At 41.5% G+C, this 25,255-nt stretch overlaps 1 protein-coding gene across 5 annotated transcripts in view; it reads right to left on the bottom strand.

Moving 5' to 3' along the window:
* The window catches only part of ERO1B (endoplasmic reticulum oxidoreductase 1 beta), a 60,826-nt gene extending 42,298 nt beyond the window's left edge, over positions 1-18,528 (bottom strand). For 3 of the 5 annotated variants that reach the window (XM_064594596.1, XM_045877787.3, XM_064594599.1), the window contains exons 1-3: positions 18,220-18,526; positions 8,840-8,959; positions 2,587-2,670 (exon numbers count right to left, since the gene is read on the bottom strand). In XM_064594596.1, the coding sequence (XP_064450666.1) occupies positions 2,587-2,670; positions 8,840-8,959; positions 18,220-18,321 (306 nt within the window). In that variant the 5' untranslated portion in view covers positions 18,322-18,526. Of the gene's footprint in view, positions 1-2,586; positions 2,671-8,839; positions 8,960-18,219 lie in introns of all 5 variants that reach the window. The other 2 variants (XM_064594600.1, XM_064594598.1) reach the window with 1 other exon arrangement.
* Positions 18,529-25,255: the final 6,727 nt, after the last annotated feature.

Here is a 25,255-nt window from a genome sequence, read left to right as displayed (position 1 = left end):
AGTTACACATTTAATGCAATCCCTATCAAAATATTAAGTTTTCATAGAACTAGAAAAAACACATCCTAAAATTTGTATAGAACCACAAAAGACCCCAAATAGCCAAAGCAATCTTGAAAAAGAAAATCAAAACTGGAGGGAACACAATTCCAGATTTCAAATTATATTACAAATCTGTAGTAATCAAAACGGTATGGTACTGGCACAAAAACAGACACATAGATCAACAGAACAGAATACAGAGCACAGAAATAAACCCACGATGCTATTGTCAATTAATCTTGGACAAAGAAGGCAAGAATATTTAATGGGAAAAAGACAGTCTCCTCAACAAAGGGTAACTGCATGGCTACATGCAAAAGAATGAAACTGGACTTCTTGCACTGTACACAAAAATTCAAAATGGATTAGGGACCTAAATGTGAGACCTAACACCATAAAATTCCTAGAAGAGAGCACAGGCAGTAATTTCTCTGACACTGACCATAGCAATATCTTTCTAGGTAAGTCTCCTGAGGCAAGTAAAACAACAGCAAAAATAAACTAGTGAGATTACACTAAAATAAAAAGCTTCTGCACAGCAAAGGAAACAACCAATAAAACTAAAAGACAACCTACTAACTGGGAGAAGATATTTGCAAATGACATATCCAATTAAGGGTTACTATCCAAATTATATAAAGAACTGATACAACTCAACACCAAAATATCCCAAATAATCCAATTAAAAAATGGGCAGAAGACATGAACAGACATTTCTCCAAAGACATCCAGATGGCCAACAGACACATGAAAAGATGCTCAACATCACTCATCATCAGGGAAATGCAAATCAAAGACACAATGAGCTATCACCTCACATCTGTTAGAATGACTAAGCACAAAAACTCAAGAAACAAGTGTTGGCGAGGATGTGGAGAAAAAAGAACACTCGTGCACTGTTGGTGGGAACGCAAACTGGTGCAGCCACTGTGGAAGACAGCATGCAGATTCCTTGAAAAATTAAAAATAGAACTACCCTATGATGCAGCAATTGCACTACTAAGTACTTACCCAAAGAATACAAAAACACTAATTCGAAGGGATATAGGCACCCCTATGTTTATAGCATCATTATTTACAATAGAGAAACCACGAAGCAGCCCAAGCATCCATCAATAGATGAATGGATACAGAAGATGTGGTATATACACATACAATGTAATGTTATTCAGCCATAAAAAAAGAATGAAGTCCTGCCATTTGCAAAAACATGGATGGATCTAGAGAGTATAATGCTTAGGGAAATAAGCCAGTCAGAGAAAGATAATTACCATACGATTTCACTCATATGTGGAATTTAAGGAGCAAAACAAACAAAAGAACAAAAAAGAGAGAGACAAACCAAAGAACAAACTCTTAACTATACAGAACAAACAGATGGTTACCAGAAGGGAGGTGGGAGGGGGCAAAGTGGATTAAGAGTACACTTATCTTGATGAGCACTGAGTAATATATGGAACTACTGAATCACTATTTTGTACCCATGAAATGAATATAACACTATATTTTAACACTTTTTTTTAGCTATCTAGCACGTTATTAAGTCATTTAGCAATGTATGACTAAAGTCTATAAGTCAGACATTAGTATTATAATTAATGTTAATTTCCTGATTTTGTTAATTACGTTGTGGTTAGATAAGAGAATAATCTTGTTTTTAAGGAAACACACTCAAGTAATTAGGGGTAAAGTATCGCCATGTTAGTAACTTATACCCAAATAATTCAGAAAATATTAACATGTATATATACAGAGAATAATAAAGCAAACATGATAAACATTTAGGGAATCTGAACAAAAATAAGTGAGGACTGTTGGTATTATTCTCCCAATTTTTCTGTAGGTCTGAAATTATTTCAAACTAAAAAGTTAAAAAAAACCACTTTATTCTTAAAGGAAAATGAAGAGAATTTTTTTAATTGTCCCTTTAGAAAGGGCATTGGTTAAGATGGTTTTTTCCCATTTTTAAGAATAACTAGATTAACTGATTAGGTAAGAAAAGCAAAAAGTGAAATGAAAACAGAGCTTATAATGAATTACTGTTTAAGAAGAATTAATTATGCTAGATGTCAAAAAACAAAGTCTAAAATGTAAGTATAGCTTTTTTTTTTTAATGTAACAAGACCAAGTGAAATTCCTCTACTTTTCCCACTTCTAATTCCCACTCTAAATGTAAAATTTAAGGCCCTGTAGCATCACTTTTCTTATGAAACAAGATGCATATTCAATAAAGCATGAAATAAGAGTTAGCCAATTGTAGATCCAGTCCTAGAACAGGCCCCCAATTTTCCATTTGTCTTAGAATCATACTATACTTCCACAACCAATCAATACTACTGGATACAAGAGTGTCTTCAAACCCATTTTGGTGATGAGTATAAAATAAATCTTCAGTAATCTGTTTAAAAAGAGAGCTGACAGCATATGAATTTGAGGACAAGTTTAAATCCATCAACAGTGGCCTAAAATACAAATTTACACTTATCTAAGAGCCCAAGAGGAAACAATGTTTTCCCTATTACTATTTTTTTAAATTTATTTTACCTCTGGACAGGGCTCCACATGGCAGTCTTTTATTGAACAATGGCCATCTTCTGCCCAGAAAGGACATGGTCTCTTCAGATTGACCTTGAGAGAAAGATTGGTTAACATTAGTACGTGTGTGGCACGGTTCTGCAATGCTCTCTAGGTGTCCCTGTGTGGGGCACCAGTGACGTGGTGGTAGGAAGAAGAAAAAGCTTCCTGGGCGCCTGGGTGGCTCAGTTGGTTGGGCGACTGCCTTCGGCTCAGGTCATGATCCTGGAGTCCCGGGATCGAGTCCCGCATCGGGCTCCTTGCTCGGCAGGGAGTCTGCTTCTCCCTCTCCCGCTCCCCCCTCTTGTGCTCTTTCTCTCAAATAAATAAATAAAATCTTTATAAAAAAAAAAAAAAAGCTTCCTATCCTGTGGCATCTATAGAGTTCAGAATTTTAAACAACTGCAGTTTTTCTGACATCCAGATGTAATATTAATTTTAAAAAAATAAGTTATTAGTCCTCTGACACTCCAAAAAAGGAATAAAGTCCAAGTACACTGCTCATCTGCAGACCCTGGAAAGCATTCTACTTTAATGTCTGTCAGCACCTTACTGTTACCTTACTCATTAGAGTTCTCTCGAGCATCCACCCACTTCAATGTGTACTGAGCACCCACTATCTGTCTGGCATTGTGTAGGGTCTAGGACAAAAAGAGATGTAAAAAAGCACTTTCCCCCCCCGGAACTTACAGCCTACAGGAGGGAATAGAAATCACACGTTTGTATGTTTGTTCAACTACAAATCGTGGTAAGTGCTACAAAGGAACATCCAGAGTTTGTGATGGAAAATAATGGGGGGGCTGGTGGATGGTGGCCTCTGAGGAGGTAATATTTTAGGACAGATGAATGTTAGGAAAAACATGGGTTTGGATAAAGTGATACAGCTTGAACAGCTGTGAGAACTGAGAAAAAAAAAAAAAAAACAAACCAGTTTAGCCGCCTTTTAGCGGGGGGATGAGGGTAAACGTAGGACAGGGGCAGACCATTTTCACCATCAGGACATTTTAACCATAGTTAAAAACTCTGGATTGTCTTACATTGAACTTAGCAGAAGCCCAAACTCCTTTTCTATCTCCTGCAAGCAATTCGTTATCCACGTCTTCCCACCACCTCCACTGCCACCGCTTCCCTTCTCGCCTAGACCCCTCCAGGTGCCCTGCTTCTACTACCATCTGTCATCCACACAGCAGGCACCGAGCTCTCTCTTCTGTCTCGAGGCCTTTACAGCAGCCTTCTCTTTGACCATACTGTCGCACATCTTATGAGCCGCTCCATTCACCTGATCCAGGACCTTCCCTGACCAGACTCACCAAAGTAGCACCCAATAGGCACCCCACACCCTGTTTTATATGCTTTTTATAGCACTTGCCACTGCCTGAATATTCCTGACTTGTTTATTGTCTGCATCCCCCACTGTCAGGATTGAGATGTTGCCTTATTCATTATTTTATCCCCAGTGCCTCGGACACATAATAGGCATCTCAATAGGGACACCTGAGTGGTTCAGTCGGTTAAGTGTCTGACTCTTGATTTTGGCGCAGGTCATGATCTCAGGACCGTGAGACTGAGCCCCACTTTGGGCTCTGCACTGGGTATGGAAGCTACTTGGGATTCTCTCTCTCACTCTCTCTCTCTGCCCCTCCCTCTCTGACACATGCACACGAACACTTGCTCAAAAAAAAAAAAAAAAATAGACATCTCAACAAATAGAATAAAATGAAGTAAATAACACCTATATTACCGAGGAATAGGCAACAATACATAGAGACTGGCAACAGGAGAGAGAGTGACCAACTCTGACTATGGAGTTGTCAGGGAATGCCTCCTTTTGGTAACATGTAAAATGGGTACAGCTAGAAGTTTCCTAGAGAAGATTTCCAGGCAATGGGATGTTTGTTTGGGAACTGCAGGTTCCTTGAGCTCCTGGCTTGTATGTCCAATGCCTCGCTGATATCTTCACAGGACATTCTTTTTTTTTTTTTTTTTTTTTTAAGATTTTATTTATTTATTTGACAGAGAAAGAGACACAGCAAGAGAGGGAACACAAGCAAGGGGAGTAGGAGAGGGAGAAGCAGGCTTCCCGCTGAGCAAGGAACCCTGGGATCATGACCTGAGCCGAAGGCAGATGCTTAACGACTGAGCGACCCAGGTGCCCCTCCACAGGACATTCTTATTGCCATCTCAGTAAACAGCAACTCCATTATTCTAGATCCTCAGGCCAAAACCCTGGTATCATCCTTGACTCCTTGCTTTCTCACCCCACATACAGTACCTCTGAAAATTGGGTCAGTTCAAAATCCAAGTCCCCGTAATGGCCAAGAATGCCTTCCATGGTCTGGCTCCTCTGCTCTCTGCCCCTTCTTCACTGGCCTCCATGTTGTTCCTCAAATACATGAGACACACTGTGGTCTCAGGGCCTTTGCTCCTGCCGTTCCCTCTGCCTGAAGTATCGCTTGCACCAGATACCAACATGACTTGCTTTATTACTACCTTTAGATCTTCCCCAAATGCCACCTTCTCAGTGTGCTGTTTTAAGTTGCTACATTTTAGGCTAATTTGTAATGCATTGGTAGAAAACTACGACACAGTGCAAGGAGTACACTGTAGTGGACACTGTTAACGTGCTGCTCACATCACCCTTCAGGAATAAGGGTTTATTACCCCAGCTTCCGGAAACGTTAGCTTCTGAAGTTCTGGAAATGAGGCAGCCAACCTCAGCTGAAGACAGCCACTTTGCCCAAGGTCACACCACCCCTTCCAATGGTGCCTTCATCAGATGACTGATGTAGGGCTGCAAAGGAACAGACCTCTCCTGCAAGTGGGGACACCTCTGGAGCGCCATCCCATCTGAAGGACTCCCAGAGGGTCACCTGATGTTTCCACAGAGGCTGACTCACAGCTTTACCTCTCCCTCTGCTCTTTTCACTCCCCGAGCTGTCAGTGCCATGAGCGGTGCCTAATTAACCTCTTGCCCACTAACCATGGTCTCAGAATCTGCTTCCCAGAGAACTTAAGCTGTAACAACTTGTCCAGCTCCAGTAGAAAACTATTGGCACTTTTATGAGGATCACATTAAATTTATACGTTAACGTGGAGAGAATTAACATCTTTATGCTACAAAGACATTAGTCCATTTCTTGAAGCCTACTTTGTGTCTCTCAGTAGTGTTTTGAAGCTTTCCTCCTCTAGGTTGTGCAGATTTATTGATTCATTTACTCCTATATACTTCATCTTCTTTCACTGCTTAATATAAATGGGGATTTAGTTTCTGTCGTATCTTCTCATTGTTTATATTTATGAAGATATGGATTTTTGTATATTAAGTTTATAGCTCGTGATCTTAATGTATTTTTTAATCATTTTTGTTCATTATTTGAGTTTTCTAGTATACTTTTGTCATCCATAAATGGAGATAGTTTTACTTATTCTTCAAAAATGTTTGTGTCTCTAGTTGCTTTTTTCTCGTTTGGTATACTAATACCTCCAGCAGTAAAGAAGAGAGTGGGTACCCTTGTCTTGGTCCCTCACCTAAGTGAGAATTCCTCTACTATTTCCCAAAAAGTAAGATGGTGGCATGCTAATGTTAGGATTAAAATTATCACGTTAAGGACGGATCCATCATTCCTATTAAATTTTTTAAAAATTAGGAACGCGTGTTGAATTGTGTTGAAGACCTAAAAGCCTTGTCCTTGCATTCTTAGAATAAGATTAACTTGGTCAGGATACATTTTTTTTGTAATATGCTCAAAACACCACATCATCTTTGATTTCACTTCTACTCTCACAGCTTACATTCACTCCATCAGACAAGTTTGTTGGTGTTACCTCTTACATACGATGATCATTTGCTCACTTTTTACTTCTTCCAACTCTACTGCCCTATTCCAAACCCCTATCCCCTTCCATCTGGTCTCACGCAAAAACCTCCTACATGGTTTCTCTATTTCCTGTCTCACACCCTGACAGTCTATTTTGTACAAATCCCACCAAAAGCTTATCAACTTACACTAAAATTCAACATCCTTATGTGCTGAACAAGGCCCATAATAATTTTTTTTTTTTAATCTGGCTCCTACCTACCTTTCCAACTCTCCATATCTCACTCACTTTGCTCCAGCTATACCAGTCTTCTTATTCCTCAAACACTCTAAACCTTTATGCCTGCATTCAAGACCTTTATACCTGAGGTTCTACTCCCCTTCCCTGGAATGTTCTCTTTCCATGTCTTGTCATGGCTTTCACATTATGTAGGTCTTTACTCAAATGGCAGAGCATGAATATCTTCCTTTCCTGATCATCTTCTTCAAAAATAAAAGCTTTAAAATAAAAATAAAGCTACCTACCTTCCCCACCCCATTAACTTACTCTTTCTATCTCCTACTTTATTTTTCTCCATAGCACTTATCTTATAACCATCTGAAATTATATTTTATTGTTTATTGTTTGCCTTCCTAATCAGAATAAAAGTTTCATGAACTCAGTCTTTGTGTTATTCACTATTGTATCCACAGAACTTAGAATAGTGCCTACTGCAGGACGCCTGGGTGGCTTAGTTGGTTAAGCATCTGCCTTCAGCTCAGGTCATGATCCCAGGGTCCTGGGATCTAGTCTTGCTCAGCGGCAAGTCTGCTTCTCCCTCTGCCTGCCGCTCCCCCTGCTTGTGCTCTCTTTCTCTCTCTCTGACAAATAAACAAAATCTTAAAAAAAAAAAAAGAATAGCACCTACTGCAAAGTAATCATTCAATAAATATTTGGTGAATAAAGGAACGGAATGGATAGTACAAGAAATTGTAAATACCAACTACAGCAGCCAACTGAGCAGGTGACAGGGGTAGACTGTTGCTTCTACCTCTGTACCCTTGCTTGCTCACTCATAAGTATGTATGCACATGTTTAAAATGAACCTATTCTCTTTGCTTTCCTTTTCTGCCACTAGTGTATGGAGAGTATACTGGTGGCGGTTAAATGTCCTTTTTGTTTAATTTATAGGTTGGCAGAACTAGAAAAGGAATAGATGTCACCTGAATATCCTGGACTTGGAGACAAATGCATTAACTAGATCACTGCATTACCCTCCGTTGGGCAAGTATGAGGATACCCTCATTACATATAGAGTAATTTCATCAAATTGGTTAGAACATTTTCTTAGAACACTGTTATTTTTGCCTATCCAACTTTCATTTTTCCTTCTTCTGTAATGTCCCCTGATATTCCTTTGAGAAACAATCACTCCCCCCATATATTTATGCAAATAAGATTGTTAACCAAAGTGTCTTTCCCTCTTTTGGTCAATTAGACCAATTAGACACCTGTATAAGTGTTTTTCCAGAAATTTGAGACAAATTTCTCCCAGAAATTTGACACCTGTATAAAGTGTTGCAAAATATGGGAAACTGTGCCAAAATTTTCGTGGTGACATAAAAAGAATGGCCATTAGTTCCTGCTCTAATTATTTTTTATCCTCAGAAATATTTAAAGACTAAGACAGCTATATAGAATCAGGATAAAAAAGAAAACCATGCTCAGTTTTTAAAATAAACTAAAAATGAAAATCAAAGAAATTATAAACCCATTTGAATATTGAGAGCAAGAGCACAGCAAAGCATAACAGCTGCTTTAAAATACTGTTGTTCAATTTAAAATACTGCACTTTTGAATATTGCCTTATTGGTGCTACCTTTAAACTATCATTGGTTTTTTATTTTGTAAAGGTCTAGAGTAGATGGTTCGATTTAAGAACCTACTCCGCAGTATTACTAGGAAAGGTGTTCTGCTTGTACCCTCAGCCTGGTCTGGCAGCCCTTCCAGTGAGCTCCCCGGGAAATGCCTGCTGCTGCGGTGCTTACACTGTGAACAGCGCTAACACAGGCCAGGGCCATCAGCACAACACAGAGCTTGGGGAGGGCTCTAGAGGGCGGAGCCTAAGTTACAACGAAGGCGGACGAGTAAGTCTGCAGCATTTCCAGCTTCTGTGGAAGGAGTCTCTGTCTCAAAACCAAAACTGAAAGATGAGGAATTCCCCAAACATAAGAAGAGGGTTCAGGTTCTTAGTGTTCAAAAAGATGATCAGGTTTCACTACAGTACTTAATATAGTCCACTGACAAAAAGCGCAGAGGGTGCTGAGAAGTCAAAACGGGTTTTCAAAAGGGTCATAAAAGTCACATCTGTAAACAGCTATGTAAAAATCTTTGCTACTAACGGAATCAAAAATTGTAACTATACCTTGTAATAACGGAAGTAGTCTCGCTCTTGCAATTTTTTTATTTTGGGGAAGATTTTGAAGGTGTTAAAGTTATCAATGCTATCAATATCGCACAGGCAATCATCCAGGACTCCGGTGACCTAGGGGGGGAAATATATATAAAATTTAAAATATGTAAATTATAGATATTCCAAGCTTAACAAATCTGTACTATTATATAAAAAGATAATTTATTCATTCAAGGTAAGTAGTCTTTGTTAAGATACATAACATTAAAGGGGTGCCTAGGTGGCTCAGTCAGTTAAGCCTCTGCCTTCAGCTCAGGTCGTGATCCCAAGGTCCTGGGATCGAGCCCCCTGTCAGGCTCCCTGCTCAGCGGGGAGTCTGCTTCTCCCTCTCTCTACCACTCTCCCATTTGCTCTCTAATAAATAAAATCCTTTATAAAAAAAGATACATAACATTAAAGCAATCATTTATTTTTACCATGGCCGATTAAGTAAAAAACAATATAAGGATTAGATATACCTATTCTGAAGAACTAAGCATTATTGTTGAGTGGCTAGAGAAATATATTGAATGTTCCTTCCCTTCCCCAAACATACATAAAATCCGAGAAGTAGGCGGAATGCTAAAGCAATTTCTTCCAAGACTAACCTAAAAGTCATAGACTGTAATAATATTGCTGTAGTAACACTACCTTTCTTTTCTACTGCCATTTATGAAACACTTATGTGATAGGCATAGTGATAAGAACATTATGTTACCTCATTTATTCTTGAAATATTCTATGAAATAGGTATTATTATCCTCATTTTACACATAAGAGAATTAAGGCTTAACATGGTTAAAATAACTTTTCCAAAGTAGAAATGAGACTTAGTCCCAAGTCAATCGCACTTAAAAATGCATGCTTTATCGACTACTCAAAGTATACATTAACTGAACAGAAATTGATGTTTACAAAATGAGTTCAGAATCCAAAACTTCCATAAAACATTCTTCAGCTAAACTTAAAAATGGGACTCACTGACATCCACATCTTGGATGAATCTTCAGGGAATCAGGCTGAGTGAAAAAAGCCAACCCCAAAAGGTACATGCTTATGGGATTTCATTTATACAACATTTTTGAAATGGAGAACAGTTTATTGGTTGCCAGGGCTTAAGGACTGGAGTAGGGATAGGAGTTGGAGTGGGGGGGGGGGAGGGTAAAAAGGAGGTAAGTGCGGTTTTAAAAAGGCAAGAGGGGGGCACCTAGGTGGCTCAGTCAGTTGAGCTTCTGACTCTTGGTTTCGGCTCAAGTCACGATCTCAGGGTTGTGAGACTGAGCCCTATGATGGGCTCCGTGCTCAGTGGAGAGTCTGAGATTCTCTCTCTCCCTCTTTCTTTGCCCCTCACCACTCCCTCTCTAAAAAAACTAACTTTCTTAAGGGCAAGAAGAAGGATCCTTGTGGTGATTAAATTGTTCAGTATCTTGACTATGGTGGTGGATACACAAACCTAAACGTGTGATAAAAGTGAACAGAATACATACAGACACAAGTGAGACTAGAGGGAAGCTGAATAAGATCAGCAGAGTACATCAATGTCAATGACCTGGTGATAATATTGCACTGTATGTATGCAAAATAGTACTGTTGGGGAAAACCAGATACAGTGTAGGTGGCTTTTTTTTTTTTTTTTTGGTATTATTTCTTACAACTTAATGGAACTTACAATTATCTCAATTAAAATTAAAATTTAAAAACAAAAAAAATTCCTATGTTGTTAAAGATCATTTGTATGATCCATTGGAGGAATTTATGCAAAGATGATCAGAAAATGGAAACCAGAACTTCCCAGTTGTTACTTTCTCATGCTTTTCCCCTAGGAATGCAAATGTGTTCCCAAACTCCCTACACCATAAAGAGTCAGAGGTATATTATCTTTAAAGAACAAAGGATCGTTAACAACAATTTTGGCTCTAGAATTCCAGATGCTTTACGATCCTAGTTACTAAGATCCTGTCACTAACTCTATTGAATTTCATTCCATTTCTCTAGCTTACTATTTATAAAACTTCAAATTCTAAGTAATTGCAGGGGGTGGGGGCAGTAGAAACACCAACTGACAACTTTTTAGGTTTTAAAAATATTTTATCCAGTGATTGCTCTTTCTTACAAATTTTTCTTAAATTGTTGCTTTTTAGTAAACCACCATATTTTGGGGTTTTTAAAAATATTTTAATTGTGGTAGAGGCTGGGGTAAGGTATACAAAATTATCATGTTTATTTCTAACTCTTAAAGACAACTACTAAGACAAAAACCTGCATATCACCAACATTTTTAAAAACAGAAATAGAGGGGTGCCTGGGTGCCTCACTGGTTGAGCATCTGACTCTTGGTTTCAGCTCAGCTCATGATCTCAGGGTCTTGGGATGGAGCCTCAGCCTGTCCCTTCAGGCTCCCTGCTCAGCAAGGAACCTGCTTCTCGCACCCTCCCTACCCCACCTCTTTCTAAAATAAATAATCTTTAAAAATAGGGGCGCCTGGGTGGCTCAGTCGTTAAGCGTCTGCCTTCGGCTCAGGTCATGATCCCAGGGTCCTGGGATCGAGCCCCGCATCAGGCTCCCTGCTCCACGGGAAGCCTGCTTCTCCCTCTCCCACTCCCCCTGCTTGTGTTCCCTCTCTCGCTGTGTCTCTCTCTGTCAAATAAATAAATAAAATCTTTAAAAAAAATAAAAAATAAAATAAAAAATAAAAATAATAGAATACGGCTATTATCTTTCAAGTCCCTTTCTAATTATAGCCATCTCCCTCCCCCTGGAGGTAGAATTATTTTTGTTAATTTCTTTACTTTTCCTTCTAATTTCATCACAAATGATATATCCCTAAACAATATAGAGGGTTTGTTTTTGAACCTTAATATTAATGGCATCTATTGTGTGAACTATATTGTGATATACTTCTTTTGCTAATATTTTGACAGCTGCCCACCATAATGAGTTTTATGCTCATTTTACCCTGCTATAAATGTTGCATTATATGAAAATATCACAATGTATTTGTTCTATTATTGACCTGTAAGGTAGGCAAAATAATGCCCCCCAAAGATATCCATGCCCTAATTCCTGAAGCCTGTGAATATGTTACTGTACACAGCATTAGTGACTCTGCAGATGTGATTAAGGATCTTGAGATGCTAAGATTATACTGGATTATTTAAGTGGACTCAACACTAAGATCCTTGTAAGAGGAAGACAAGTGTCAGAGTCAGACTGGAAGATGCTACATTACTGGCTTTTAAGACGGGAAGAGGACATACGCCAGGAACAAAGCAGCCTCTAGAAGCTTGGAAAAGGGAAGGAATGATTCTCCCCTAGAGCCTCCAGAAGAAATGCAGCCTTGTTGATATCTTGGTTTTATCCCTGTAAAACCCATCTGCAGACTCCTGGCCTACATACAGCATTATGTGATCATAAATTTGTATTGTTTTAAGCCACTAAATTTGTAGCAATTTGTTACAGCAGCAAGAGGAAACTAATGCAATCCGTACTTCGGTTGTTTCCAGATTAAGTTAAAGAATAATGCTACACAAATGTATTTTTCATTATCTCCATATATGTGTGTGTGTGTGTGTGTGTGTGTGTAAGAGTTTCTCCACCTTATATGCTTACAAGTGGAATTACTATAGCTCATTTTCAAAATAGGTATATCAATTTATAATCCTACCAACAGCAGACAGAAGTTACTGCTAAATCCTATCCTTACCAATATTTGATATTTTTTTAAATTTTTGCCAATCTAGTAAGCATGAAAGGGTATCTGATTTTTGTACTAATGAAGTATAATGTTTTATGTTCTATAAGACATTTGTATTTCTTCTTGTGTGAAATACCTGTCTTTTTTTCATTTTTCTACTGGGTTGTCTTTTTCCTATTAACATGCAGGAATCGATACTTGTTCCCTATTCTAGTACATTCTTCTGGAACTCCAACCAGACATATTATATTAGACCATGTCTCTTAAGCTCTCTTTAAAATTTACTATCCCATTATTTCTCTGAGCTTCATTCTGAATAATTCATTTGCTTTTATTTTCCATTCATTTATTGATTCACTCATTCATTCATTCATTCATTCAACATACTTGAGGATCTACCTAATATAAGCCTTGCACTGTTCTAACTGCTGGGAGTGCAGAAGTAGTAGAAAGAAAGAAAGAAAGAAAAAAAAAAAACAGACAAAAATCTGTGCCCTCCATGAGCTTACATTCTCATAGGAAAGAAAAAAAAAAAGAATGAGCCAAGTAAAGTCTGTCAAATGGTAATAAAGTAATAGGAAAACCAGGGAATGCAGACAGGCATTGCAGGACTGAGCTGCTACTATTTTTAAAAGGAGAGTTACAAAAGGTCTCGTGAAATTTTGGCAATACTTGAAGGAGGAAAAGGAACAAGCCACACAATTTGGGAGAGTGAGGGGAAAGCACTCCAGACTTTGGAAACACAAAATATAAATGCCCTGAGGCAGTCAGCTGGCCCAAAGTTTCTGAGGAACAATGAGGACTCCGTAGTAGGTGAAAAGGAAAAATAGGAGACCATTATAAGACTTTGGCTTTTCTCACATCAACCAATTCTCCAACTCTCCAACACCAACTGGGTGCCCAATTCAGTTCTGATACCATCTGGAGTTAGAGCAGACCTCACAAATTAAGGGCTCAGTCACAAAGACTGTCCCCATTTTAGGTATCAGTCCAAAGTTCCAAGCCACCTGTACTTGTGACTGACCAGCTATAAATTGGGGGTTCCCACGACTATCTTCTCAAGTTCAGTAATTTGCAATGGCTTACAGAACCAGGGAAACACTTGTTTTCTGGTTTATTGTAAAGGACACAACTCAGGAAGTGCCAAATAGGATAGATAGGGGCATAGGGCAAGGTACTGGGGGGTGCAAGTATAGACCTTCCCTGCCTCCGAGCCCCCCTCCCAGCAAGGGTCTGTATTCACCCACCTGGAAACTCATCAATCTTGTTTTAAGAGCTTTTACAGAGCTCAATCTCTAGCACCCCTCTCCCCATCCCAGTGGTCATGGGTGGGGTTGAAAGAGGAGAAACAAGCAAAGGATACCAGAAAGACCTGAAAGACAAGACAAAAATCAGAAAAGTACATCCTGGAAGCCCAAAGAAAAAAGTATTTCAAGGAGAGTAAGTGATGAACTGTGGGGAAAAATGCTGTCTATAGATAAAGCTAAGGTTTCAAAACTATTGGCTTTAACGACAAGGAAGACATTAGTGACCTTGACCAGAGCAGTTTCTGAGGAGTGGTAGGGGCAAAAGTCTGACTGGAGTAGGCTGAAGAGAGGACCAGAATGGAAGGAATAAGGATAATTCATTTGAGGAGTTTCTCTATAGAGGAGGAGAGAAAAATGGAGCGGAGCCAGGAAGAGATGGGCGGATCAAGAGAGAACTGTAAACTAGAATTAACACTATGTTTTAGGATGACAGTACCAGTCCATCAGACAAGGAAAAATTAATGATCCAGGAGAGAAAGGGAAGATTTGCTTGAGCCATGTCCTTGACAGAAGGAATGGGACCTAATATACGAGAGAGGGATTAGCCTTTGATAAGAGTTCACAGTTCATCTACGGTAATCCTTTGGAAGTCATGATGTGTGCGTACAGAGACTAATAGGTAAACACATGGATTACATTGATTACTCCAATTTTGTTAGTGAAGTACGAAGCTAAGAAAAGGGAAAGTGTTGGAAAATTAAGTAGAAAAAGACATAAAATGGTTGCCTGATTCATAATCATTTCTTCTGCTGGATGTAATCAGCTATCTAATCCATCCATTCAGTTTTTAATTTCAGCTCTAGAAATCCCATCACATTATGTTTTAATTTTTTTTTTTTTTATCATTCTTTAAAATCTCTTGTTCCCTTTCCATACTTTCAGGTCAAGGTCTCTGTCTCTGCCAGCCACCCCTTTGTATTTAAATTTACTATGTTTAATGTGTTTAAATTAGCTCCGATATTTTCAGAATCTAAGGTCATCACAGGTCTTTTTCCATAGTCTATATTTCTAGTACCTCATTCATGGTGCCTAGTGTTTGGTGATTTTTGACTATTAGCTGCTTATTCTCCTCGGCACTAGATCTTCAAGAGTTCTTTAGGGCCTGGGTTGAAAATAAATTCCTCCAGAGGGGATGGATATTCGCTCTTACCAGTAAACTGGGGGCATACCCACCTAGGTCTGCTACAAAATAAATTTTCCACTTGAAGCTTTTCCTAGCATAGGTGGCATGAATTTGGCCTGCAAACCTTTGTAAGAGCTGGCTCATGGTTATAGATTCTCAAGGGAGTCTTTTCCCCCTTCCCTAGCAAGTTTCTTACTTTTCCCTTATTCCTGGTAGGACTCATTTCTCATACTGAGGATGTAGCTCTTTGGAGTTCAAGCTTTATGGTGGGGTCTCCTTTTAGTTTTCTCTCTTTGGGCACACACTGAGCCTTTATTTCTTGTCCATACCACACCAAGGAGCTATTACAGCAGAAAGTCAAGATCTTCAGGGTTGGGGGAAAATCCTCTGGGTAATGGACTGGAACAACACTATTTGAGTCTCAAGATCAGCTTTCCACTGGGAACAGGGGGACTCCATGTATTCTCTGATTTCATGCCACCTCAGATGCATTTAGAAAGACTTAAAAATACATCTGACTAAAATTACTTCTTTATAGGAAGATTAACTTGTCATACCACTTATATTCACTATGTCTTTCCTTTGTAGTGCTTCCCAGACTACAAAGCACATTTGCATTTAATTTATAAGAAAACGGGGTATGAAGGGTGCCTGGGTCGCTCAGTTGGTTAAACATCTATCTGACTTTGGCTCAGGTCATGATCTCTGATTCCTGGGATCAAGCCCCAAGTTGTTCTCCCTCTGCTCCCCACCTCCCCCTCCCGCCCCCCACCAGCTCATGCTCTGTCTCACATAAAATCTTTTTTTTTTTTAAAGATTTTTATTTTTATTTATTTGAGACAGAGAGAATGAGAGACAGAGAGCATGAGAGGGAGGAAGGTCAGAGGGAGAAGCAGACTCCCTGCCGAGCAGGGAGCCCGATGCGGGACTCGATCCCGGGACTCCAGGATCATGACCCGAGCCGAAGACAGTCGCTTAACCAACTGAGCCACCCAGGCGCCCCTCACATAAAAATCTTAAAAAAAAAAAAAAGAAAGAAAAAGGGGTTTGAGATATACAAATGCCTATCATTTTATGTGCTCAAAAATAACTTTATGCTTTCATTCCAAGGAGACATATTCAATGTATTCCTTTCCTTAAATGATTTCTTATAAATGGACATATTTAAAAAAAAATCTAATTATTCCCTTTATGCTTTACTGGGCTTCCCCCCCCCTCTTCCAATTTAGTATACATAAGAGAAGTGAAAGAACTATCTTATTTCCACTTTATTTTCCTGGGTCTCCCTCTGCTTTATTTTAATACCCTAAAGAAGCAAGCATGCTGAGATGTACTGTACAGAAGAAAAGAGGGCCTACTAGGGCTCCAGTTTAATCTTGTGCACTTAAGAAGTGATATTAGTCATGTAAGCTTTTTGAACTTCAGTTACCTCAATAGGCGCACTTCTGGGAGACAGATCCAATAAAATGAGATAATATATATTTAAACATGTTGGAATTAAAATACTATCTATAATATGCTCCAACACTATATTAGAAAATACCACTGGAAACAAAAACCAAATGTATCCATTTTTGAGGACTGTTTGGCACAACGCTACTTTGAATATGCACAAATCTTTAATTTTGGAACTATATGTATTCACTTGGACATGATAAAATGACATATATTCTTTGGGATAAAAGAAAAGTACACATGCAATTATAAAACAGTAACACATGTAATTAGTAGATGAAAAAACCTGAAGTTTCCAGATTGATGACAAAGTATACAATTAATATAGGCTATAAAAAGAAAAAATGAGAAAAATCTCCTTTTAGAAAAATATCTAAATGTATATTCCACCCAAACACTATCACCCAACCAGTAGCTAGAAAACAATTTGCTAAAGACAATTTGGAAAATTTACTTTTTAGAAGATTTCCAGATTTCCACTATTTCAGTGTTTTCTAAGCAGGGTTCAAAAGGTAGTTCAGAGGATAACTGCATTACAGTTACTTACAAACAAGGTCTGTTTAAAATTGCTGATCCCTGGGTCGCATCCAGATCCACTAAATCAGAACATGTGGCAGGGGGGCCGGAGAATCTGCATTTTTAACATGCTCACCAACACCGAAACCAAGTCTGCCCCTTTTTTTTTTTTTAACCAAATCATTCATTTAAAAAAATATTCACACAAATAAGATATTCAGGCTTTCTGGGATTTAGTGCACAACACTGTAACGCCATGAAAAAAAGTATGTGAATAAAGTCAGAAAAACACGTTTACACGGTTACACTCGTAGCTTCAGCTTTTCTCAGCAATGAGCATTAATTGCTTCAAATGACATCTCCCCTCATTATCGAGCCACCTGAGACACCTCTCTCTCTCTCTCTCTCTCTCTCTCTCTCAGCAGTTTTGCCACTTTGTAGCAGGTGCAGACAAGGCATAGCAGCACCTGGCAGGCTATTCAAATTCTTCGTAGAAAGAAGCAAACAGGGCTCGCAAGGCAAAGGCTCTGGTTTCCAAAACCCTCGATTTCCAGCGTAGTGAGAACACTTCGGTAATAAAGGTTTCACAAAGGCAGCCCCTAAATTCTAACTTACTCTCCAGCCATCACCTCATTACTGATAGGCCTTGTAAGGCCAGACACAGCCCCCCCCCCACCAGTTTCTTACTTGGGCTCACCTGGAGATGCCACAAGTTGGGTAAAAAATACAGCAGTCCCAAGCAAGGAAAGATGCTAGAGCAAGGGTAGAAGCCGAGGGGCTCTCTAGTCCAAAAGTTCAAGGAAGTTAAGTCTTGTCCCCCTCCCTACCCACTCCACTTTTGCGGGGCGCGGGGATCCACCTCCCCTCCCTCCCCGTTGAAGGGGAGGGCTTCACCCTTTCTACCGCGCGTTCCCTTCCCCAAACAGCTGATGACGTTTTCATTCCCATCTCATCTCCCGCCACACTCCCAGCCGCTTAAAAAATCAGAAAGAAAAGCGAAAACACCTCAGGGGACCGTCACCATCTTCCTCTTTTTACTGCCATCGCCCCACGAGCGTCGCCATCCCCGCACACACCGCAAGCGGTTCGCAGACATTTCCTGGACGTGACGGTTCGGGTTCCAGCCCCCAGCCCTTCCCGCTCGCCAGAAGCCCCTCGGGGTCCGGCCCCAGCCCTCCCCGCGCCCCGGCTGCGGCCCGTTCGCCGCTACCGCTGGCGTTCGGCCGGGCGTCCCCGCCCCGCCATCACTCGGGCTCACCTGGGCCTCGACGACGCTCGGGAGGAAGCTCAGGGTGACCAGCAGCTGCACTGCGGCCGCCGCCCCCTGCCCGGCGCCGGCCCGCCGGGCCCCCCGGCTCATGCTGACCTCTCCCCCCACCGCGGCCGGCCGGGCCCCTCGGGGCCGGGGAACGGCGGGAGGCCCGGGTGACGACCCAAGCGGACGGTTCCCGGCGGCTGAGAGACTCCAGGGTCAGAGGTCTGCACGCCCGTCCGGAGGCGGGGCCCACTCTCCCCAGCTCCCGGCAGCTGCGAGTGAGGCTGGAGAGCCGAGCGCCCCCACTTCATCCCCTAGGCGGCCCCGCCCCTGGCTTCCCCTTGCCCCGGCCACGCCCCCTCCGAGCGCGGCGCCTTGTGGGAGTTGTGGTCCCCGCGCGGCCGCGAGCCGGCCTCCTGCCGGAAGGCGGGGCCGGCGGCCGGGAGAACCCGGGAACTACAGCAGCGGAGGCCGCTCCGCCTCCCCCGGGGGCCTCGGGCTCCACGGCGGCCAATGAGGCAGGACCACGCGGGCCTCCAAAACAAGAGGAGGTGCGTGTGGGGCTCCCTCCCCTCCGCGGGCCGCCGAGCCGCGCCCCCTCCCCGGACAGTTGCTCCTGGAAACCGGGCGGGGGGTTATCCCCGTGTGGTGGTTCCCTGACGCCGCCCAGCCGGGAGGCTCCAGGATGCGCCCGGAACCTAGGCAAATTAGGAACGGGCGCTGCGGGATCTTCGGCTTCCGAGCCAGAGCGCTTTCTTTGTCTCATTCAGTGTTCTGTAGCCTCAGATCTACCGCAACTGCCTTATTAAGCCACCTGCGACCTGGACAGGTGGCTCGGGCTCCTCTTTCATTTCATACCCGCAGCCGTGGATGTCATCCTCTTCCTCGTCCCATTCCCACTCCTCTGTTGAGGCAAACATGATGCACGTTGAAGAATGGGAACAAACGCAAAAGTTTATAATAATGTATAGGAATGGGGATAAACACACAGAAGCTCCTGGAGTGATACAGACTGGCTTCAGCTCCCACCTCTAAAACATCCTAGATTATTACGTGGCTCCAGACTTACTGAAGTTACTTAACCTCTGTGAGTCTCCATTTGTTCATCTGTAAGTGTATAACACCCACCTCAAACACTGTTTTAGGATTACGTAAGATTATATACATAAAAGGCTTAGTATGGTGCCTAGCACAAAGGAAGTGTTCAATCAATGATAGCTGTTATTTATAGTAATAGCCTTGATTTCTAGAAAACTAGCAATACATCAGCTTACATATATGCAGTGTGTATTAGATTCCCATTGCTTCTATAACAAATTACCATAAATTTAGTGGCTTTAAACAAAACAAATTTATTATCTTAGGGGTCTGAAGTTCTGAAGATCAGAAGTCCAAATTAGATCAGCAGGGCTGCATCTTCTAAGGACTTTAGGGGACAATATGTTTCCTTGCTTTTCCCAGCTTCTAGAAGCCACCTGCATTCCTTAGCTCATAACTGTGCACCACACTGTCACATCTTCACTCCCTCGGCTTCCATTGTCACATGCCTTCTCTTGCCGACCCTAACTCTACTGTCTCCTTCTCATAAAGACCCCTGTGATTACATAGGGCCCACCCAGATAATCCAGGATGATCTCCCCACCTCAAAATTCTTTCTTTAATAATTTTTCTGGAGACAGAGCTTGTTTATTGGGTACGTGGGTGGGTGCCAGTCCCCAAAATTCTTAATCACATGGTGTTGCCATATAGGGTAACACATTCACAGGTTTGGGGGATTAGGATGTACACATTTTTGGGGGACATTAATCAGCCAACACTAGTGTGTTATACCTTTCTGAGCATTTTCATAATTTGAGGTGACCGTGCAAAATGAAAATGCAGGGTCCTGGTTCAAAAGATGCTAAGAATTTCAAGACAGTGACAGCAGAGCATTCAACCAGGTGCAGGGCCCTTCTGAGCACAGAGGCCCGTGTGACTGCACAGGCAGCATGCCCAGAAGCCAGCCACATCAGTCCTCTTCCTCTTCAGCAGCTTAAAAACAACGAACTGACTCTTTCAGCTACTTTTCTTTTTTTTTTTTTTTAAGATTTTATTTATTTATTTGACAGAGAAAGAGAGAGCACAAATAGGCAGAGTGGCAGGCAGAGGGAGAGGGAGAGGCAGACTCTCTGCTGAGCAGGGAGCCAGATGTGGGGCTCGATCCCAGGACCCCAGGATCATGACCTGAGCCGAAGGCAGCCGCTTAACCAACTGAGCCACCCAGGCGCCCCGACTCTTTCAGCTACTTTTCTACATTTCCTCTTCTTTTCCTTGCCAAACCTCTATTTTCTATTCTCCCATTCCCTTCTGTCCCTCATATAAATGTGTTCTGTCCCCATCCTTCTGCTAAAGCTTTTCTCTTATCAGATCCAGTGGAGTGGTTTTTCAAGATTCCTCATCTCTGCACTACGTTTGATTTTTATTGGTAACACATACTTTGTGGGATTACGTTATTTAAAAATCCTGGGAATTTTTTGTCATTTTTTTTAAAAAAAAGACTAGATTATAAATTTTCTTCTTATAAAATCTCAGGTCCTTTAGTGGACCTTTCATCTCAGGTCTTTTAGTGCTTGTGAAATCAAGGGCAGCAACCACGGTCTGTAGTTAGAGCCCCTCTAGATTTGTCCCTGCAGCACAATTTGAGTGGTCAGTCAACAGAAGGAGGAAAGGGGTCACTCCAGCGCAGGGGTCCAATAGCTATTGTCTTCCTGGTTACCTAACCCAGGAAGTAACAGCAACAACAATACCCCCATTCGTTTCCAGCTCAGATGCCTGACACAAAACTTCTGGGGACAAATGGGTTTTTTTCCTGGCAAGTGAAATTAGAAATTGTCGGCGTTTTGCCTGAGATGCATTCCTAATGACGTCTGCTGAGATCTGTCTTACTGTTAATTGTTATGGGTGTTAGGAGGGGCGTTGTTCCTTTGTGAACAGACTGCTCTTTTTGTTCTCTCCCCTGGCCTCTTTGTGGACTTTGCTTTTCCGAAAATCAACTGCACTGAAACCAGCGTTGTGCAAAATACCTGTGATGTCACCCCTGCTTCCTGCACAGTTCCACAATGATGCTCAGTTTGAACCTTTCCACCTCTAACGCTGTGGCTGGAAGTTGTAACAGAGGAAAGAAAGTGCCGACGCTAACCCTCATTGGTTGAAAGCCACAAAAACCAGCTCCTGCTAAACTTTTTAAGAAAGAATAGCAAATGACAAAAATGTAGAAGCACTTACAGTACCAAGAAAGATTTCGCTGCTCACTCCTCCAGAAAGGCAAGTTCATCAGGACAGCGTTCAGAGACGCTAAGCAGAGTCTTTTCCAGGGCACTGCCATTGGACCCATGCCAATTGCTTTTAGTCCTTTGTCCTTCCTACCAAAATTCAAATTCCTTCTAGAATTTAGCTTGGAGGAAGGGAGCAAGCCCCTTGGCTGAGAACCATACAAGTCTACAGGGAATGAGCAAGAGGTTACACAAATCAACAGTGAGTGCTACTACCTTCAATTCTTAATAGAAAGGGAAGCGGGGGGGGGGGCACCTGGGTGGCTTGGCTCTTGATTTTGACTCAGATAGTGATCTCGGGGTCATGGGATGGTAATTCCACTAGGGCTCTATTTCCCGTGATTATTAGTGGAGCCAAACAGTATCAGCCTATGTGTGTGGAGGACGACCTGTGTGCTTCAGGTTTTAAATGAATAGTGTCAAAATGTGCTTAAGGTTAATCTTACTCGTACTTGAAATGTACACACACTGACAACAGGCACAAAACCAAATTTATATTTGTTGCAGAATCTCTCCATTTAGCTCTCAAATACAAATGATTCCCCATCTCTCTCTATCCCTTTGTTTCCCCTCCCCTCCTTTGTCCGCGCCATACCTCTCTCTTCTCTGAGAGGGTGGCCTAATTATCTCATCCCGGTAATCTAGAGTGAGTCTTCCAGAGTCCTATTGCTGTTCCTACCCATGACATTCATTTAGCACCAACAATCTGCTATTCTGTATTAGGAGTTAGCTTTTGCTGTGTATATGCGTATTCTACACATCTAGATAGTAAAGTTTCAGAAGACTCTGTCTTCTCATACTATATTCTCTTTAGTGGCTATCTCTGTTCCCATGAACAGTAGTTAATAAATATTTGTTGATTGGTTAATATTTCTTACAATCTCAATTTCTCTTAGAAGACATCTGTCTCAGAACCAATCCTGGATGGGGTACCCCTGAACGTTTCCAGGGGACAGCTGGGAAATAGCATCATTGGACTGGAACATTCCTGGAGAAGGCAGTAAGATGAAACCGACAGCCTTTCATTAAAGGCAAGGGATTCCAGTTTCTTAAACAGAGGTGTTTTGGGGGCACTATCAAAAAGACTGAGGACAGTAACAGACTTGTCAGAGGATGGGTTGAAACCAATTACTGGAAATTCATTACTTTAAGCATTGAAGGTTTATTCTCTCAAACACTATTTGCAATGTCTATACCCAAGTTTCTTGAAGCAATGGCATGAGAATGGTCTTGAGCAGATTACTATAATGCTTAAGAGACTTTGCACTGACTCTTTAGGTTTCCAAGATAACATCAAATGTATTGTGTTTCTTTGGTGATTTTTTGGCTTGGTGAACTTGCAACTTCTAGTGAAGGAAATCGTTGATGCATGGTTCCAAATAAAAGTCAAGGTAATGGGGTGGAAATTTAATAACATCAGTAATTTTCACTCCTGATAGCAAGCTGAATTGTGATTAATGAACCAGCTGAGTAGAGGCAATCTGTTGTGTTTAAACAAGTGTATTTGCAGATAGTCCTGGCGTGTTAACAACCTGCCATGGCAATTTTTTTAGAAGTGGATTTCCACCTGTAACTTAGTTAATAGAGGGAATTTTGGCTTGGTGATAGGATTTCTTGAATTTTACTGAGAACATCTCTTCCCCTGTTCTTTTGACAAGGGATAGGGATTAAAAGTAATTAAAATGAAAGAACTTGGCTGGCCTCTGGCTTGCTATTAGTTACCTACCTAAAGCATTCACTGTTTTTCTTTAATATTTGCTCAGCTGTGACATGCTCAAGTATTTTCACTTAACAGCATTAAAGCTGATAAACTGGAGCAAGTTAGAATTATTTCCATTTCTAAAGAAGTTTACGCAGAGATGTATTCAGTTTGCATAAAACCCTCTTTTACATAACAAATATATAGCATTATGCTAGAAGTTAACATATAATGTGATCAGAGGGGAATCTATTAAATGTGATAACTGGGAAAACTAGAATCATTATTTTGCCAATTTCACTCTCCCACCTAATGTCTATAATGCAAAAGACTTCACAAAATCCCAAGGTTCTGTGTCACTCGCCTGCACATTGGGACTGTCTGACTTTGGTCCAGCTCCCACTCCAGTCCACTCTGCATAGGATCCAGGGCACAACACATGAGGGCGAACACCGCGAATGTTCTTAGGATGTGAGGATGAACATTACAGGAAGTAGAGAGGGACAAGGTCATGGCGACGGTGAGGGCAGGTAGGGAAAGGCAGAGAAGGTCATAGGAGGTCATCAGTGGCTGCTGGAGGTGTTTCTGTGTTGGCCCTGACTGAGTTCTTCTCTCCTGTCAATGTGTTCCCATGCAGTCATTGGAACCTCAATAAGTTTCATTTTTTTCCAAAGTCAGGTGCTTTTTCCCGAGTTCAGTCTCATGTGGATATTGAGTTGCTTCATCCTTGCTTTGTGCTGCTGGTTCTTTTCCAAGGCTCACATTCACACTTCCTCCCCCACTGCCGCCCTGCTGGCTCCTTGTCCCCATTCCCTCTCGCCCTAGAGTCTGGTTTTGATTGTGTCTGCTCCCTACCTCCTGTGCCTCAGCCCCTCTCACTCGCCAACATCTTGATTCAGATTTGGATTCCATGTGGCCTTAACAGAGTCACATACTTGCTGGCTTCCATTTTGTATTATTTTCCTTCTTCTGTTTAGGGACTTCTGATAATCCCTCATAGATACACAGACTTCAAGGATCGTCTCCTTCTACTTGAGCAGGATGTCCATCTTGCATTTGGAATCTTACATAAAATCCTGTGCTCTTCTCTGAAAAAAAAAAGAGGAGCATAGCCTATACTCTGTAAGGCATGGTAAGTGCCTCTTACCTGATACATCTTAGGGTCGGAATCCCAGTGGGATTCTCATTGTTTGACACTGTCCACAATCACCCACAGGAGCAGGATGAGCCACCATACTAAACTACATCCTTGGGACTCCTCTAGTCCCCCAAGAATGAAATGGGTCATTTATGCCTCCCCTTTCTTCCATGATCCCAGGGATTCACTATTTTGCTATATAATGAAATCAACTGGGACACCTGGGTGGCTCAGTCAGTTAAGCGTCCAACTCTTGATTTCAGCTCAGGTCCTGATCTCAGGGTCCTGGGATGGAGCCCCACATTGGGCTCTGAGTTCAGCATGGAATCTGCGTGGGATTCTCTCTCCCTCTCCCTCTGCCCCCACCCTAAATAAATAAATAAATAAATCTTTAAAAAAAATAAAATCAACTACAATTTCTTAGAAAATACTACCAATTTTTTACCAGGCTGCAATTGCCACTGGGTTATAAAACAATTAGAAAACACAGAAAAGATATTCAGTTATTTTAAAGATACCTTTACAATTACGTGAGACAATCTCTCCCCCAATTTTCAGGTTCTGTTTTTAAAATGTCTTAAAATCTCATGCTCCTACGGGGCACCTGGGTGGCTCAGTTGGTTAAGCGACTGCCTTCGGCTCAGGTCATGATCCTGGAGTCCCTGGATCGAGTCCTGTGTTGGGCTCCCTGCTCAGCAGGGAGTCTGCTTCTCCCTCTGACCCTCTCATGCTCTCTCTCTCTATCTCATTCTCTCTCTCAAATAAATAAATAAAATCTTTAAAAAAAAAAAATCTCATGCTCCTAGTCTGTGGTGCTTTTTTCAGACATCCCTGGGTTTATCATACCACTAAATTAGAGTGATTCTCGCTGTACAAAATTATTTATCAAAG

Source organism: Mirounga angustirostris, unplaced genomic scaffold, assembly GCF_029215605.1.
Source record: "Mirounga angustirostris isolate CCGP_5_RB_7025 unplaced genomic scaffold, mMirAng1.0.hap1 SCAF_6, whole genome shotgun sequence".
Lineage (NCBI taxonomy): Eukaryota > Metazoa > Chordata > Mammalia > Carnivora > Phocidae > Mirounga > Mirounga angustirostris.
This window is presented reverse-complemented; position numbering and strand designations above follow the sequence as displayed.